The 12706-nt window shown below is 52.9% G+C and overlaps 2 protein-coding genes across 11 annotated transcripts in view; one reads left to right on the forward strand and one right to left on the reverse strand.

Annotated features, from left to right (window-relative positions):
* The window catches only part of ZNF385C (zinc finger protein 385C), a 42426-nt gene extending 35563 nt beyond the window's left edge, over positions 1–6863 (forward strand). For 4 of the 9 annotated variants that reach the window (XM_066364161.1, XM_066364163.1, XM_066364167.1 and 1 more), the window contains 5 exons: positions 804–969; positions 3567–3860; positions 4383–4579; positions 4912–5022; positions 5510–6863. In XM_066364161.1, the coding sequence (XP_066220258.1) occupies positions 804–969; positions 3567–3860; positions 4383–4579; positions 4912–5022; positions 5510–5746 (1005 nt within the window). In that variant the 3' untranslated portion in view covers positions 5747–6863. The remainder of the gene's footprint in view (positions 1–803; positions 970–3566; positions 3861–4382; positions 4580–4911; positions 5023–5509) is intronic. The other 5 variants (XM_066364162.1, XM_066364164.1, XM_066364165.1 and 2 more) reach the window with 4 other exon arrangements.
* Positions 6864–6894: 31 nt separating this feature from the next.
* Positions 6895–10971, reverse strand: NKIRAS2 (NFKB inhibitor interacting Ras like 2). 2 transcript variants are annotated; one of them, XM_066364171.1, is made up of 4 exons: positions 10824–10971; positions 9782–9890; positions 9143–9384; positions 6895–8372 (listed from the first exon to the last, which is right to left on the reverse strand). In XM_066364171.1, the coding sequence occupies exons 2-4, from the start codon at positions 9873–9875 to the stop codon at positions 8133–8135; spliced, it is 576 nt and encodes a 191-aa protein (XP_066220268.1). In that variant the 5' UTR covers positions 9876–9890; positions 10824–10971; the 3' UTR covers positions 6895–8132. The 2 variants fall into 2 exon arrangements, with proteins under 2 accessions (XP_066220268.1, XP_066220269.1); XM_066364172.1 differs by lacking the exon at positions 10824–10971 and adding an exon at positions 10687–10814.
* Positions 10972–12706: the final 1735 nt, after the last annotated feature.

Raw genomic sequence — 12706 nt, forward strand, 5'->3', positions numbered from 1 at the left:
GGGAGCCTCGTTCTGACTTACCGGGGGAGGTTTACCTTTTGTCTAGGCAACTCTGGGGTTTGGGGAGATGCTCTCAGCTGACCTGTTCTGGTGAAAATGTCCAGGGAGGTGCCCGTCTTTACTGCCTTTGGAAGCAACAGGCAGGGACCCTTGATTGAAGGAGGGAGGACACGGCCAGGGCAGATATGGGGGTTCCCTCCAGGCTTTCAGGTCACAAGTTGTGAACGAGCCAGACAGAGATTTCACTCTGAGAGAGGGACCATCTCCATTTGGGGCCCTTTGCAGTGCCTGGCAAATAGCCAATAACTATTCATTGAAAAAAGGAGCAAAAGTGCGAATATTCTGGGGTGCACATACTTCAAAGGGTGAGAGGATTGCTCTGTTTTCTCCATTTGTGCATTTATAAACGGGGTAACTAACATTCTTGAGCACCTACTGGGCACTTATTCAGGTTCTCATTTAATTCTCACGATCCCGTGATGTCAGTATTATCTCAAAGTTTTTGAGTCAGGAAACTGAGGCTCAGAGAGGCGAGATGACTTGCCCAAAGATGCACAGCTACTGAGTGGCTAAGTCAGAATTTAGAGCCAGAGGCTGCTTGCCTGAAAGCTCATGTATGAGAATGCATTCTGTAAACCTTAGGGCCATGCCCATACTGTGATAATGTTGGCAATGACGAGGATTCACCCCTGGTGTGACCCGAGCCCTGCCTCCCTCTGACCTGCCCCCTGCCTAATGCTAGCTTGTGGATGTCGACATGTAGACTCAGAGTAAATGGTGACCCTGTGCCTTTCCCACACCAGAACCAGGCTGAAGCACATTATAAAGGCCACAAACATGCCAGAAAACTCAAGGCTGTCGAAGCCGCCAAGAGTAAGCAGAGGCCCCAAACCCTGGTCCAGGATGGGACGCTGGTATCCCCAACCCCAACTGCGGCCAATGGAACCCCTGAACAGCTGCAGAGCAAAGGTGAGTCCTAAACTCTTCTCCCCACTCCCCACTCCCATTCTGGTTTCTGATGAGGAGTTGAGAGGTTTCTTCTTATTTCTGCTTGGGTTGGAGTCTTCTATGAAAAAGGCACCCATCACAAGTAGAGAGTTGAATGAATTTTCCCATCTGAATATATAGAAATCAAGAAACATCTCTCAGCCCTGGCCAGTGACTCAGTGGATAGAGTGTCGTCCCAGTGCACCGAGGTTGCAGGTTCGATCCCAGGTCAGGGCACATACAAGAAGCAACCAGTGAGTGGACAACTAAGTGGAACAATGAATTAATACTTCTATCTCTCTTCTCTTCTTTCTTCCTTCTTCTCTCTCTCATATCAATGGCAAAAAAAAATTTTTCTTTTTCTTTTTCTTTTTTTGCATTTTTCTGAAGCTGGAAACAGGGAGAGACAGTCAGACAGACTCCCGCATGCACCCGACCGGGATCCACCCGGCACGCCCACCAGGGGGCGACGCTCTGCCCACCAGGGGGCGATGTTCTGCCCATCCTGAGCGTCGCCATGTTGCGACCAGAGCCATTCTAGCACCTGAGGCAGAGGCCACAGAGCCATCCCCAGCGTCCGGGCCATCTTTGCTCCAATGGAGCCTTGGCTGCGGGAGGGGAAGAGAGAGACAGAGAGGAAAGCGCGGCAGAGGGGTGGAGAAGCAAATGGGCGCTTCTCCTGTGTGCCCTGGCTGGGAATCGAACCCGGGTCCTCCGCACACTAGGCCGACGCTCTACCGCTAAGCCAACTGGCCAGGGCAAAAAATTTTTTTTAATTTAAAAAAAAAAAAAAGAAACATTTCTCAAGCACCCAGAAGCCCATGGTGAACCTCCTTCCAGTCACTTGTATTAGTTTCACAGGGCTGCTCTACGGAACGACCACTAACTGGGTGGCTAAAAACATAGAAATGTATTTTATCACAGTTCTAGGGGTCAGAAATTTGTAATCAAGGTGTCAACAGGGTTGGTTCCTTTCTGAGAACTGAGAGGGAGAAATTGTTCCCTGCCCCTCTTCCAGCTTCTGCTGCTGGCATTCCTTGGCTTGTGGCCGCTTCTCTCCGATCTCTGCCTCCACCTGCACATCTCACCTCCCACGCGTTTCCCCCGCGTCTGTCTTTACATGGTCTCGTAAGGACACCAGTCACTGGATGAGGGCCCACCCTGACCCAGTATGACTTTATCTTAATTACTTCTGCGAAGACCCTGTTCCCAAAACAAGGTCATATTCTGAGCTTCCAGATGGACATGAATTGTGGGCTGACACCTCTCCCCACAGGCACCTATGATCCTGACTTTTCTCAGCATAGACAAGTTTCACCTTTGCTTTTAGTTAATCATATAGAATGGAGGCTTTTGTTAAGTCCTGAGTATTTTTATAGTAGCAGTATCCACCATGAACTTGTGCCCACCACAAACAATGTGTCTCAGATGCTATCAGTAACCTTTATACTTCTCTCTGAGAGATTGAGTATATCTGCTAGGTAAGTGGTAAATAACTAGCCAGACAAAATTTGAGAATGCATAAACTGGCCTGACCTGTGGTGGCACAGTGGATAAAGTGTCAACCTGGAAACGCTGAGGTTGCCGGTTCAAAACCCTGGGCTTGCCTGGTCAAGGCACATATGGGAGTTGATGCTTTCTGCTCCTCCCCCCTTCTCTCTCTCTCTCTCTCCCCCTCTCTATAATGAATAAATAAAATAAAAAAAAAAAATAAAAAAAAGGAGAATGCATAAACTCATTGCCATGGAAACGTACACAGGACACTTTTTCCTTGATTGGGTGGGATTTTTCCTTTTTTATGTGGGATAGTAGTTATTTGTGACCTAAGATTAATTTTGGAATGATTTCTATTAATAACTCTGAGGCTAGTTGTATTCATCTGACATTGTGTTTGTTCATAATAAAAGTGAAGTGAATCTGGAAAAAGAAGAGTGGGCTTTTGTGTCTGGGTTTTGTTCGCCTTTCAGGAACATTCATCACATTCACTGTGTTGTGGTGGTAGCTGTAGTTTGTCTTTTTTAGTTCCCTGTAGTATTCCATTTTATGAACATATAGTGATTTCTAAAAATTTTTTTATTGATTTTTAGAGAGAGGAAAGAGGGAGAGAGAGAGAGAGAGTGGGGGAGAAGCAGGAAGCATCAGCTCGTAGTAGTTGCTTACTGCGCGTGCCGTGACCAGGCAAGCCCAGGGCTCTGAGCTGCGACCTCAGCGTTCCAGGGCCATTGCACCACTACAATGATTTTGTAAAAACCTATTCTACTGATGGACATTTGAATAGTTTCCAGTTTATTATGAATAGTGCTCTATGAACATTCTTACATTTTTTATTTCTATTTACTTAATAGCTAATAACTAGACTATCAGGGCTATGAGGACTGAGATTACTCTGTCCAACTTTGATTTCAGATGGGGAAACTGAGGCTTAAAGAGGCCTATCTGCCCAGTAAGTTGGTTGGTAGAGTGGGGTCTGGAATCAGTGCTGGTCCGCCCTCTGCTAGCGACCTGTCCACTCTGCCTTACCGTCATGGCCTCCAGAATCAGCTCGGGTGATTCTTACCCGATGCCTCCCATCTCCTCAGCAGTTCCTGCAGACCCTCCTCCTGGCCCCCCGTTCCAGCCACCACTGACTCCAGACCCGATGCCCCGGGAGCCAGCCCACTCAGACCTCTTGGATGCTGCCTCCTCTTCCTCTTCTCTCTCCTGCCCACCCTGCTCCCCAGAGCCGGGGAGAGAGGCCCCAGGGCCTGAGCCTGCGGCTGCTGCTGTGGGAAGTGGCGTGAGTGGGGAAGGCAGGAGTGAGAAGGGGCGCCTCTACTGCCCCACGTGTAAGGTGACAGTGAACTCCGCCTCCCAGCTCCAGGCTCACAACACAGGTCAGTGCACCCGCCAGCTGGAGTCTGGGGGAAGGAGAGGGGTAGGGAGACGGCCCCTCAGCAGACGTGGGAGGCTGGAGGTTCTGGGCACTTTGCTCAAGGACTTGGTAACAGAGGCGCTGTGCTTAGTGGTACTGGGTAGGCATTTCAGGCCTTTCCACTGATGCTTGAGGGGGGACAATTGGGAAGAAAAGCAAGAATCGAAGGGACACTCCAGGGATGACAGGAGACACCTCCTCCATCTCTCCGTAGGTCAGACCCAGAGGAAGGGATTGAGTTGAGAAGGGAAGCTGACCAGTTACATTGCAAGAAGGCCTTCCTTGGGGGAAGTTGGCTCAAAAATGAGAGAAGCTGGGAGGACCTTGTGCAGATGGGAAAGAGAAATCTCTTGGCTGCCAGGGATTGGATGTACTGAGCAGCCTCGAAGCTAAAGGGACAACCAAACTGACCTAGTTTGGAGGGGTCTCTGCGGCCCTAGCAGCCCCTCTTCAGGGCTGATAAGCGGTCTTTTCTTTCCACCAGGAGCAAAGCACCGCTGGATGGTCGAAGGTCAGCGAGGGGCTCCCCGCAGGGGCCGGGGCCAGCCAGTGCCCCGGGGAGGAGCCAGAAACAAGGCCAAGAGAGTGCCTGGGAGCCGGGGCAGCCGGCAGGGGCCCAGCCCTCCTTTTCACTGTGCTGTCTGTCAGCTCCAGGTCAATTCAGAGACCCAGCTCAAGCAGGTGGGAGAAGGGAGGCCAGGACTCGCGTTGGAGCGGGGTGAGGGAGTGGGACTAGATCCAGGGGAGAAAGAGGTAGCCTGAGGAGGTGGGCAGAGCAGGGCCAGGTGGAGGAAGCCTAGCAGGGCAAGGCTAGCTGGACGGCAGGCCCCTGGCCAGCAAAGGCCAGCCCTTACCTCCCCTTCCCAGGGCCACTCCACGTGATGTCCAGTGATTGCATGTAGGTTGTATGTGAACCGTGAGTCGAGAAGGGGGAGCTAGTTGAAGATAATGTAGTTGGGGGTCCTTGGGCTTCCTCATCTTGTTCCCAGTTTGTCTGTCTGTCTGTCCATTAGCACCTGAGCAGCAGAAGGCACAAAGACCGCCTGGCCGGGAAGCCCCCTAAGCCCTCCAGCCAGCACAGTAAGCTGCAGAAGCACGCAGCGCTGGCTGTGAGTATTCTCAAGGTATCTGTTCCCGTGCAACAGGGCTGGGACCCTGGTCAAGGGGGGGCGGGGCGGGAGCTGGGAGCCAGCTGGGGAGTTGAGGCAGGAATAAAGCCACCCTACTTCCAAGGCGGCCTGGGCAGAGAAAGAGCTGGGGCTGGGTGGCTATCTTGGGATCTGCCCACAGGAATTTCCGGGGAGGTGGGCCTGCATAGGAATCTCAGGGGCAAAAGCAAGGGGTGGGTGTGCCATCTCCTAGAAACCATCTCCACCTCTACGCAGGACAGCCGCCTCCCTTGGCCCGTTATGACCTCCTCCTTCTGGGCAGGAAGACAGGTGGTGGGAAAAGCCCTTTGGAATGAATGCTTGGGGGTGGGAAGGGAGGAGGATTTAGGTTTGGAATCCTAAAAGGCATGTTTATCCTGCAGCAAAAAGCCCAAGGACAGAGCCCAGGGCAGGGGGGATTTTCTGGTGTCAGACTGTGTCCAACTCTCTCTCTTCTTTGCAGTCTAAACTGGCCTTGCAGAAGCAACTCACCAAGACATTGGCAGCCCGCTTCCTGCCCAGTCCAATCCCCACCACAGCTGCGGCCATCTGTGCCCTGCCAGGGCCCCTGGCCCTCAGACCTGCCCCCACCGCAGCCACCACCCTCTTCCCGGCTCCCATCCTGGGCCCAGCTCTGTTTCGCACCCCCGCGGGAGCCATCCGCCCTGCCACGGGACCCATCCTCTTTGCCCCCTATTAGCCCTGAGGAGGCCGGGCCGACTTCCCAGCATCCCTCTCCCCCAGACGCCTGGGTTCCTGGGACTCTCTACAGCCCAGGGGTTCCTGACCAATCTAGGCAGAGCTGGGCTAGTTCCAAGGGCAGCTGCCCTTCACTCCATCTGGACTGGGGAACCCACTAATACCCCTTAGCCCAGGGCCACCCCCACCCTCATTTCCCCAGCCTTCTAGGGCTAGTCCTGGGCTCCCTGCATTCCCCAGCCTGACTACAGGAAGCAAACTGAGGAATCCCAAAGATCTATGCAAAATCTTGGCCCCAGCCCCATGGTGCTCTCACTTCCCTACTCAAGACCTGTACTCACGTGGCCAAAGGCCCTAGAAATCTTAACTTCTAGATTGGGGACAAGTCTGTTACTGACCTCTACTCCCGTGCTCTGGGGAGGCCCACCCCATTCACTAGATTCTCTGGAGAATGACCAGAGATAAGGGGTGAGCTCTCAAGGTGGGGTCGGTTCAATGCTGTCTGGACAAGATGACCATGGGGGATGGGGGGAGACTGGAGGAGAAAGGGAAGCACACAGCCATGGAAGGGGCGGTGCTGAAAGCTTTGGGGGTCTTCATCTGCTTCAAAGGGATGGGGCTAGGACAGGGGTGGTGGAGGTGATTTTCTGACTGGGCCCAATTTCTAGAGGAAGGCCTTTTATTGATTCCTCAGCTCTGGGATGGCGGACACTAGGTCTTCCTCAATGGACCCAGCTAACACTGAATCCCCCCAGGACTCCCAAGTCAAGAGCTTTCCTCTCTAGCTCCTCAGCCCAAACTGGTCCCCAGCACTCAATTCAGCTTTCCCTCCTCCCACCCGACACCACAGACCTCCCTGCTGTGAGGCTGTGTTGGGATCCAGTCCGATCATTCTACAGCCCCCTTTCATTGTCACAGTGATGTCCAGACCTCCCTCCTACCCCAGTCCTGCTCCCCTCACCTCACAATATGCAATATGGGACTTTGCCAGTATACACCTGCATCTTTTTTTTAAAGCTATCTCCAATGGGAGAATAAAGGGGGAATGGGAGGGAAACTTTTTGATAACAGTTGTGGTTTTATTGTCCAGTGAATCAATAAATGAACTTTAAGCCCGAGCCTGCATATGCCCTATTTTGACTCGCCCAGCCCTGGACCACCTGTCCCTGTTCGCCTCTCCTGTTCCGGAGAGAAGGGGCATGCATCGGAGGTGGCCTAGCTACAGGGGCTCACCTCTGGTAGCTGTGCCCATTAGAAGCAGCACAAAGTGGGCACAGGAAGTTGTGGGTCACAGCTCACTTTATAGCATGTTGAGAGTATAACCACCCTTCTGTGCCCCAACAGACCTGTCTGCTCCTGAGAAGCTGCTACTTGTTTGCCTTGTTCTGTTGAGGCATCTGAGGTAAAAAGGGCTAGAAAAGCACCTTGTCCGGCCTTCACCACGGCAGCATACTAATTTATAACAAGTAGTTTATAAATAATGTCCAGCTAGTAGCTGAAAACGACCATAGGAAGGGGTGAAGGCTAGGCCTCATGGGTGTGAAGTTCCCCATTGGGCACTAAGGAGCCATTCTGGCAACTAGAGTAGATAGTGCACTCCTGCCCCCTGGTGGTTGTCAGGGAGCAGTGTCCCAGCCTCCAGGGCGGGTAGGCATAGCACCTTGAAGAGGGAGAGAAGCAAAGGATATAGTCAACTGGCCCGAAGCCACGGGCATATAAAATCACAGGGCTGGAGAGGATCTAGGTCGTCTAAGCAACTCCTGTTATCGTACAGATGAGAAAACTGAATCTGAGAGAAGGTAAAAGCCTTGCTGGGTCACAAAGCCAACTGGTGACAGCCCAGTCATTCCATTCCTCTACCAAATGAGGCCCATCTATTCTGTAAGCAGGAAGAGGAAGTGAAACAATTGGGGGGAAGAGGTCAAGTAGAAAAACCACACTTCCCATAAGGCTGGCTTCTCCCAGCCAATGTAGACAGGAGAAAGGTCAGGGTGCTGGAGGAATCTGCACACATACACCATACCTAGAAGCCCTTTCCCCTAAAGTCCAGGCTGGTGCCGTGAGTGTGTGTGTAAGTGTGAGTGTGTGTGTGAGTGGCAGAAGCCCAGAGGCGTGGGCCTGTGATCAGAACCGGGGCCTAGCCTGGGCACTTCTGCATGGCAGCTCTGCTTGCCACTCAGGGCAGGTGGAAGGGGCACTGACCCTCAATTAACCTAGGTTACAGTGAGGCAGGTATGAAAGCTGGGGTGGAGGAAGAGGTTGGGGGCACTAACCTAGATTATCTGTACTTCCCAGAGTTGGGAGAGAGCACAAGTTGCCTCAACCCATCTTCCAAAGCCCCAGAAGCTGGGCTGGGGCTGAGAAGGTGAAGAAGGGATGGCAGCTCTTCAGCCATCCAAGGAGCCGCTGCCCTTGTTCTTGCGGCTGAGGGGGAAGGCCGACTTGCTCTGGGGCTGGGTCATCTTGCTGGCCAGGTAGATGAAGGGCTCCAGGAGGGAGCGGCGGTCAGCCACGGACACCTCCCACAGCTTCACCTTCTCCGACTTGGCCCAATGCTGAGCCACATCTGCATCCACACGCCTCTGCTCTTGCAGGTCACACTTGTTGCCAAGGACCACAATGGTCACCTGAAGAAGAGAGAGTAGAGACTCGTGCATGTACCATGGACTTGAGGCATGGGAGTGAGGGCTGGCCACCACCCAGGAGTCCTAAGAGAAGGAAAGTCTTACTGGCTGATGTCTCCATCTCTTCCTGCATTAGAAACCATGAAGAGGCCCTGGCTGGTTGGCTCAACGGTAGAGCGTCGGCCTGGCGTGCGGGGGACCCGGGTTCAATTCCCGGCCAGGGCATATAGGAGAAGTGCCCATTTGCTTCTCCACCCCCCCCCTCCTTCCTCTCTGTCTCTCTCTTCCCCTCCCGCAGCCAAGGCTCCATTGGAGCAAAGATGGCCCGGGCGCTGGGGATGGCTCCTTGGCCTCTGCCCCAGGCGCTAGAGTGGCTCTGGTTGCTGCGGAGCGACGCCCCAGAGGGGCAGAGCATCACCCCCTGGTGGGCAGAGCTTCGCCCCTGATGGGCGTGCCGGGTGGATCCCAGTTGGGCGCATGCGGGAGTCTGTCTGACTGTCTCTCCCCGTTTCCAGCTTCAGAATAAAGAAAAAAAAAAAAAAAAGAATGACTAGGGGAGCTTCATGTGTTACCTCAGGAACCTCTTAAGCCACAGAGAAGCCTCTTTGAGCTGCCTCAGCACGGAGCCACCTCTATGGGTGAAGACACCCCCCAGTGACCACCGTTCCCTAGCTCCTAACCCACCTCTGGGAAAATGAGTGGAAAACAGCCACACCTAGCCTCCCAAAGGCAGCCCAGGGCCCACTGTCTCACCACCGGGCCTCCATACACACCTCCTTCTTGTCCTTGGACTTGTCAATTTCCTTCTTCAGGAGCTCCACCCGCTGAAAGGACTCTCGGCTGTCTGTACTGTAGACCAGGACGTAGCCGTCAGTGCAGGAGAAGCAGTGCCGGGGCAGCTCGGCCCCATCGCGAAGCCCCCGGGTGTCGTAGAAACGCACCTGCTCCCGCACCCCCCGGTCGGTCTCAATGGAGCCTACGTAGATGTCTTCCTGTGTCTCAATCATCTCAGAACCTGGGATGAAATGAGGGAAGAAACTTGTTTTTAGGGAGGAAGGAGATGGGAAGCATGAGGGACTGAGTATATCCTCGCAGCCTGACCAGGCGGGGAGGGAAAGAAAGGAGCGTGCGAGCTGAGGAGTGGGGGCCAGACCACGTCTGGCAGGACCGGCATGCTTTGCGGCAACAGACACTAATCTCATGTTCACGACATGCTAGGCACAAGTGAGACTTGGGAGCTTTCCCTCCTCATCTCCGATACCGGGCTTCCTTCCTCCCAATCACAATGTTGTCGAGCTGGAGTGCACGACAGAGACTTGACTTCAGGAGCAGATTTTAGCTTCCGTGTTATCAAGTCCTACTCCCTGTTCTTCAACTTCTTCCACCATCGCCCCGCTCCCGGAAACACTCACCCACTACATGGTTCCCGTACAGAAGCTGCTCCAAGATTGATGTTTTGCCCACAGATGCCTGGCCACACACGACCACCTTGCAACTCTTCCCCATGCTTAGCCTTCAGCCCTGAAGAAGAGAAGCACACTGGGTGAGGTGGGATCAAAACAGAGAGCCCAAGTTCTGAACTGCATGCGTAGCCTCAGGGATTGAGCACTGGCCCCTACTCTAGTCAGGGGGTATGCCAGGAATAATGCGCCTATGGCCACTACTGGACAGGGAGCTGTATTTTATTGATCTTTGTTATTCCCTGTACCTGGCCCGGAACTGTTGGTGCTCAGTCAGTGTCATAAAGGGGGAGGAGAGATGCTGGTTGAAATGAAACACTGGCGAGGTTCCTCTCGGTGCACAAGACTCAGAGGGCCAGTTACAGAAGGGAACTGAGGCTCAGCTTCCCCTTTCACCATAACCCCACGGAGAAATAGGCAGAAATACTATTTTGTACGAATCTGCCTTAAGCTACTCTTTCTGGTGAGCAAATAAGATTTTGCTTTCCCTTAGGACTCATCTAGACAACAATTAATTTCTTTGACTCTTGGTCAAGTTCATGGCTACGGTAAAGACCATTAGACAAGAAAGGAGTGAAGAATCTAAGAAAAAATAGGCTCCGGAAAGGGGACAGTTTTTGCCGCCCTTGACTGACAGACACAGATGAGAAGGCTCAGACGCAGAAACCCCTTCTTAGAAGAGGTCCCAGAGATCTCGAGGGTATCCCCAAATACAGGCTTCCCAGAAGCAGACCCAGACTCCTCCAGAGAGCCACTCCCCAAAGGGGTTCCAAACAGAAACCTCTCCGGAGGACACTCCTGATACAGACCCTCCTACCCCGCCCAAAGGACCCCAGTGAACCACAATTAACAGATACCCCAAGAGAAACAGCCAGCGGGGCCTCCGCCACAGATTTCCCCACGAGGGAACCCCAGAGGGGACGAAAGGCGGCAAAGATCTGCCACCTAAAGCGGCCCCAACGCAGTGGCCAATCCCGGCCTTCCAACTTCGTACCTCCAGGGGCCCTCGCAGCACCCTGGCCGGGCCCCGAGGCGCGCCGGGACCGGGGAGGGGCAGTGCGGCCGCAGGGACTCGGTTCTTCCGGGTGGATCCAGGTTCTATCCGCCCCCGACCCCCAGCTTCCGTCGGACTAGACGAATTCCGGCGGCAGAAAGCGGGCGCCTTCCAACCAGCGCCCCCAGAGGCCGGCGAGGGAGATGACCGCCAGGGCCCCAGACTGGTGAGGTGCCCGACGACCCAGCACGAGATTCTTGGACGCGGGTACCCGCCGTTCTTGTGTCTGATGGCGAAATGTTCTTTTCCTAAAGGATACTATAGTATAGTAATACTTATTCAGTAGCTTATTCATCAAGTGCATTGTGAGCACCTATTCTATGCTAGGTTCAGGACCACGGACCTGGAACAGTGGACGAATTAGATAGGATACTTGCCCATTAGAAAGTCACAGTCTAGAGGAGTTAGACATCTAACCCAAAAATTACAGTACAACATTATTACAGAGATGCTACGCGGGCACAACAGAAGGGCATTTAATTTGGGAGCAGTGGGCATCACGGAAAACTTCCTGGGGTAGGTCCTGTCTGTGTTGAGGTTTGAAGGGCTTGGGAGGAAAGGGTAGAGAAAGCATGGCAAAGAATCATGGTATTTTGGTAGGAGATGCAACAAGATTTGGTGATAAACTGGGAGTGTGGAGTGAGAAAGAGGGAGGAATTCATAATGTCTCCCATCTGTCTCATTTGATGATCAGGTGAAGGGTGGTGAATCCATTCAAATAGATAAGGAATTAGCAGAAGAGAGTCAAGTACAGCATTTGTTTTTTCTGTTGTTCAGGGATGGGGAGAGAACAACAAGTTCATTTAAAAATATATTAAGCGGCCCTGGCCGGTTGGCTCAGCGGTAGAGCGTCGGCCTGGCGTGCGGAGGACCTGGGTTCGATTCCCGGCCAGGGCACATAGGAGAAGCGCCCATTTGCTTCTCCACCCCCCCCCCCTTCCTCTCTGTCTCTCTCTTCCCCTCCCGCAGCCAAGGCTCCATTGGAGCAAAGATGGCCCAGGCGCTGGGGATGGCTCCTTGGCCTCTGCCCCAGGCGCTAGAGTGGCTCTGGTCGCCGCAGAGCGACGCCCCGGAGGGGCAGAGCATCGCCCCCTGGTGGGCAGAGCGTCGCCCCTGGTGGGCGTGCCGGGTGGATCCCGGTCGGGCGCTTGCGGGAGTCTGTCTGACTGTCTCTCCCCGTTTCCAGCTTCAGAAAAATACAAAAAAAAAAATAAAAATAAATAATATATATATATATATATATTAAGCTTTAGGGATTTGTGAAACATCCAAAAGATACCAGTAGATAGTTGGATATTTAGATCTGAACTCAGAAGAGAGGTCTAGGTTAAAGATATCAACAGAGTTGAGAGTCACTAACAAATAAAGTTAAAGCGGTGGGTGTAGACGAGTTGACTTAGATGCAGAAAACACAAAATGGGAAAATGGTGGAAACTGCCTCCTGCATATTAGACTGTAGACTGTGAGCCACTGGCAGGCAGGGCATGTGGTGAGTCTGTACCCTCCCAACCTAGAATAGGGAGGCTAAGCACTTTGGAGAGAGCTGGGTAAATGACCTCTGTTTTCCAACCCACCGAGCCTCTCTCATGCTCCCCTAGCCATGGGTGATTTGGGTTTCAGCTCCTTGGCATTCCAACGGGCAGGGACCATGCAAGCAGCCTGTGGATGAACAATGGCACGTGGTTTGACAGGAGAAAGAGAATAAGGTCCCTTTTAAATTACTTTTCCTCATTATTTTAATTCCCCTTAGCTTTAAATTTTAACCTCAAATTCCCTCATTTTAACCTCAGAAAACTCCAATTTAATTCAAGTCCACAAATATT

This window comes from Saccopteryx leptura, chromosome 2, assembly GCF_036850995.1.
Source record: "Saccopteryx leptura isolate mSacLep1 chromosome 2, mSacLep1_pri_phased_curated, whole genome shotgun sequence".
NCBI lineage: Eukaryota > Metazoa > Chordata > Mammalia > Chiroptera > Emballonuridae > Saccopteryx > Saccopteryx leptura.

What these genes read in the sequence shown, in the direction of transcription:
- NKIRAS2 (XM_066364171.1), bottom strand. Translation starts at nt 9,875, where the DNA reads ATGGGGAAGAGTTGCAAGGTGGTCGTGTGTGGCCAGGCATCTGTGGGC. An exon ending in GTACGGGAACCATGTAGTGG is followed by an intron (nt 9,385 to 9,781) that starts GTGAGTGTTTCC and finishes ATTTCATCCCAG; the next exon opens with GTTCTGAGATGATTGAGACA. An exon ending in AGTCCAAGGACAAGAAGGAG is followed by an intron (nt 8,373 to 9,142) that starts GTGTGTATGGAG and finishes TCTCTTCTTCAG; the next exon opens with GTGACCATTGTGGTCCTTGG.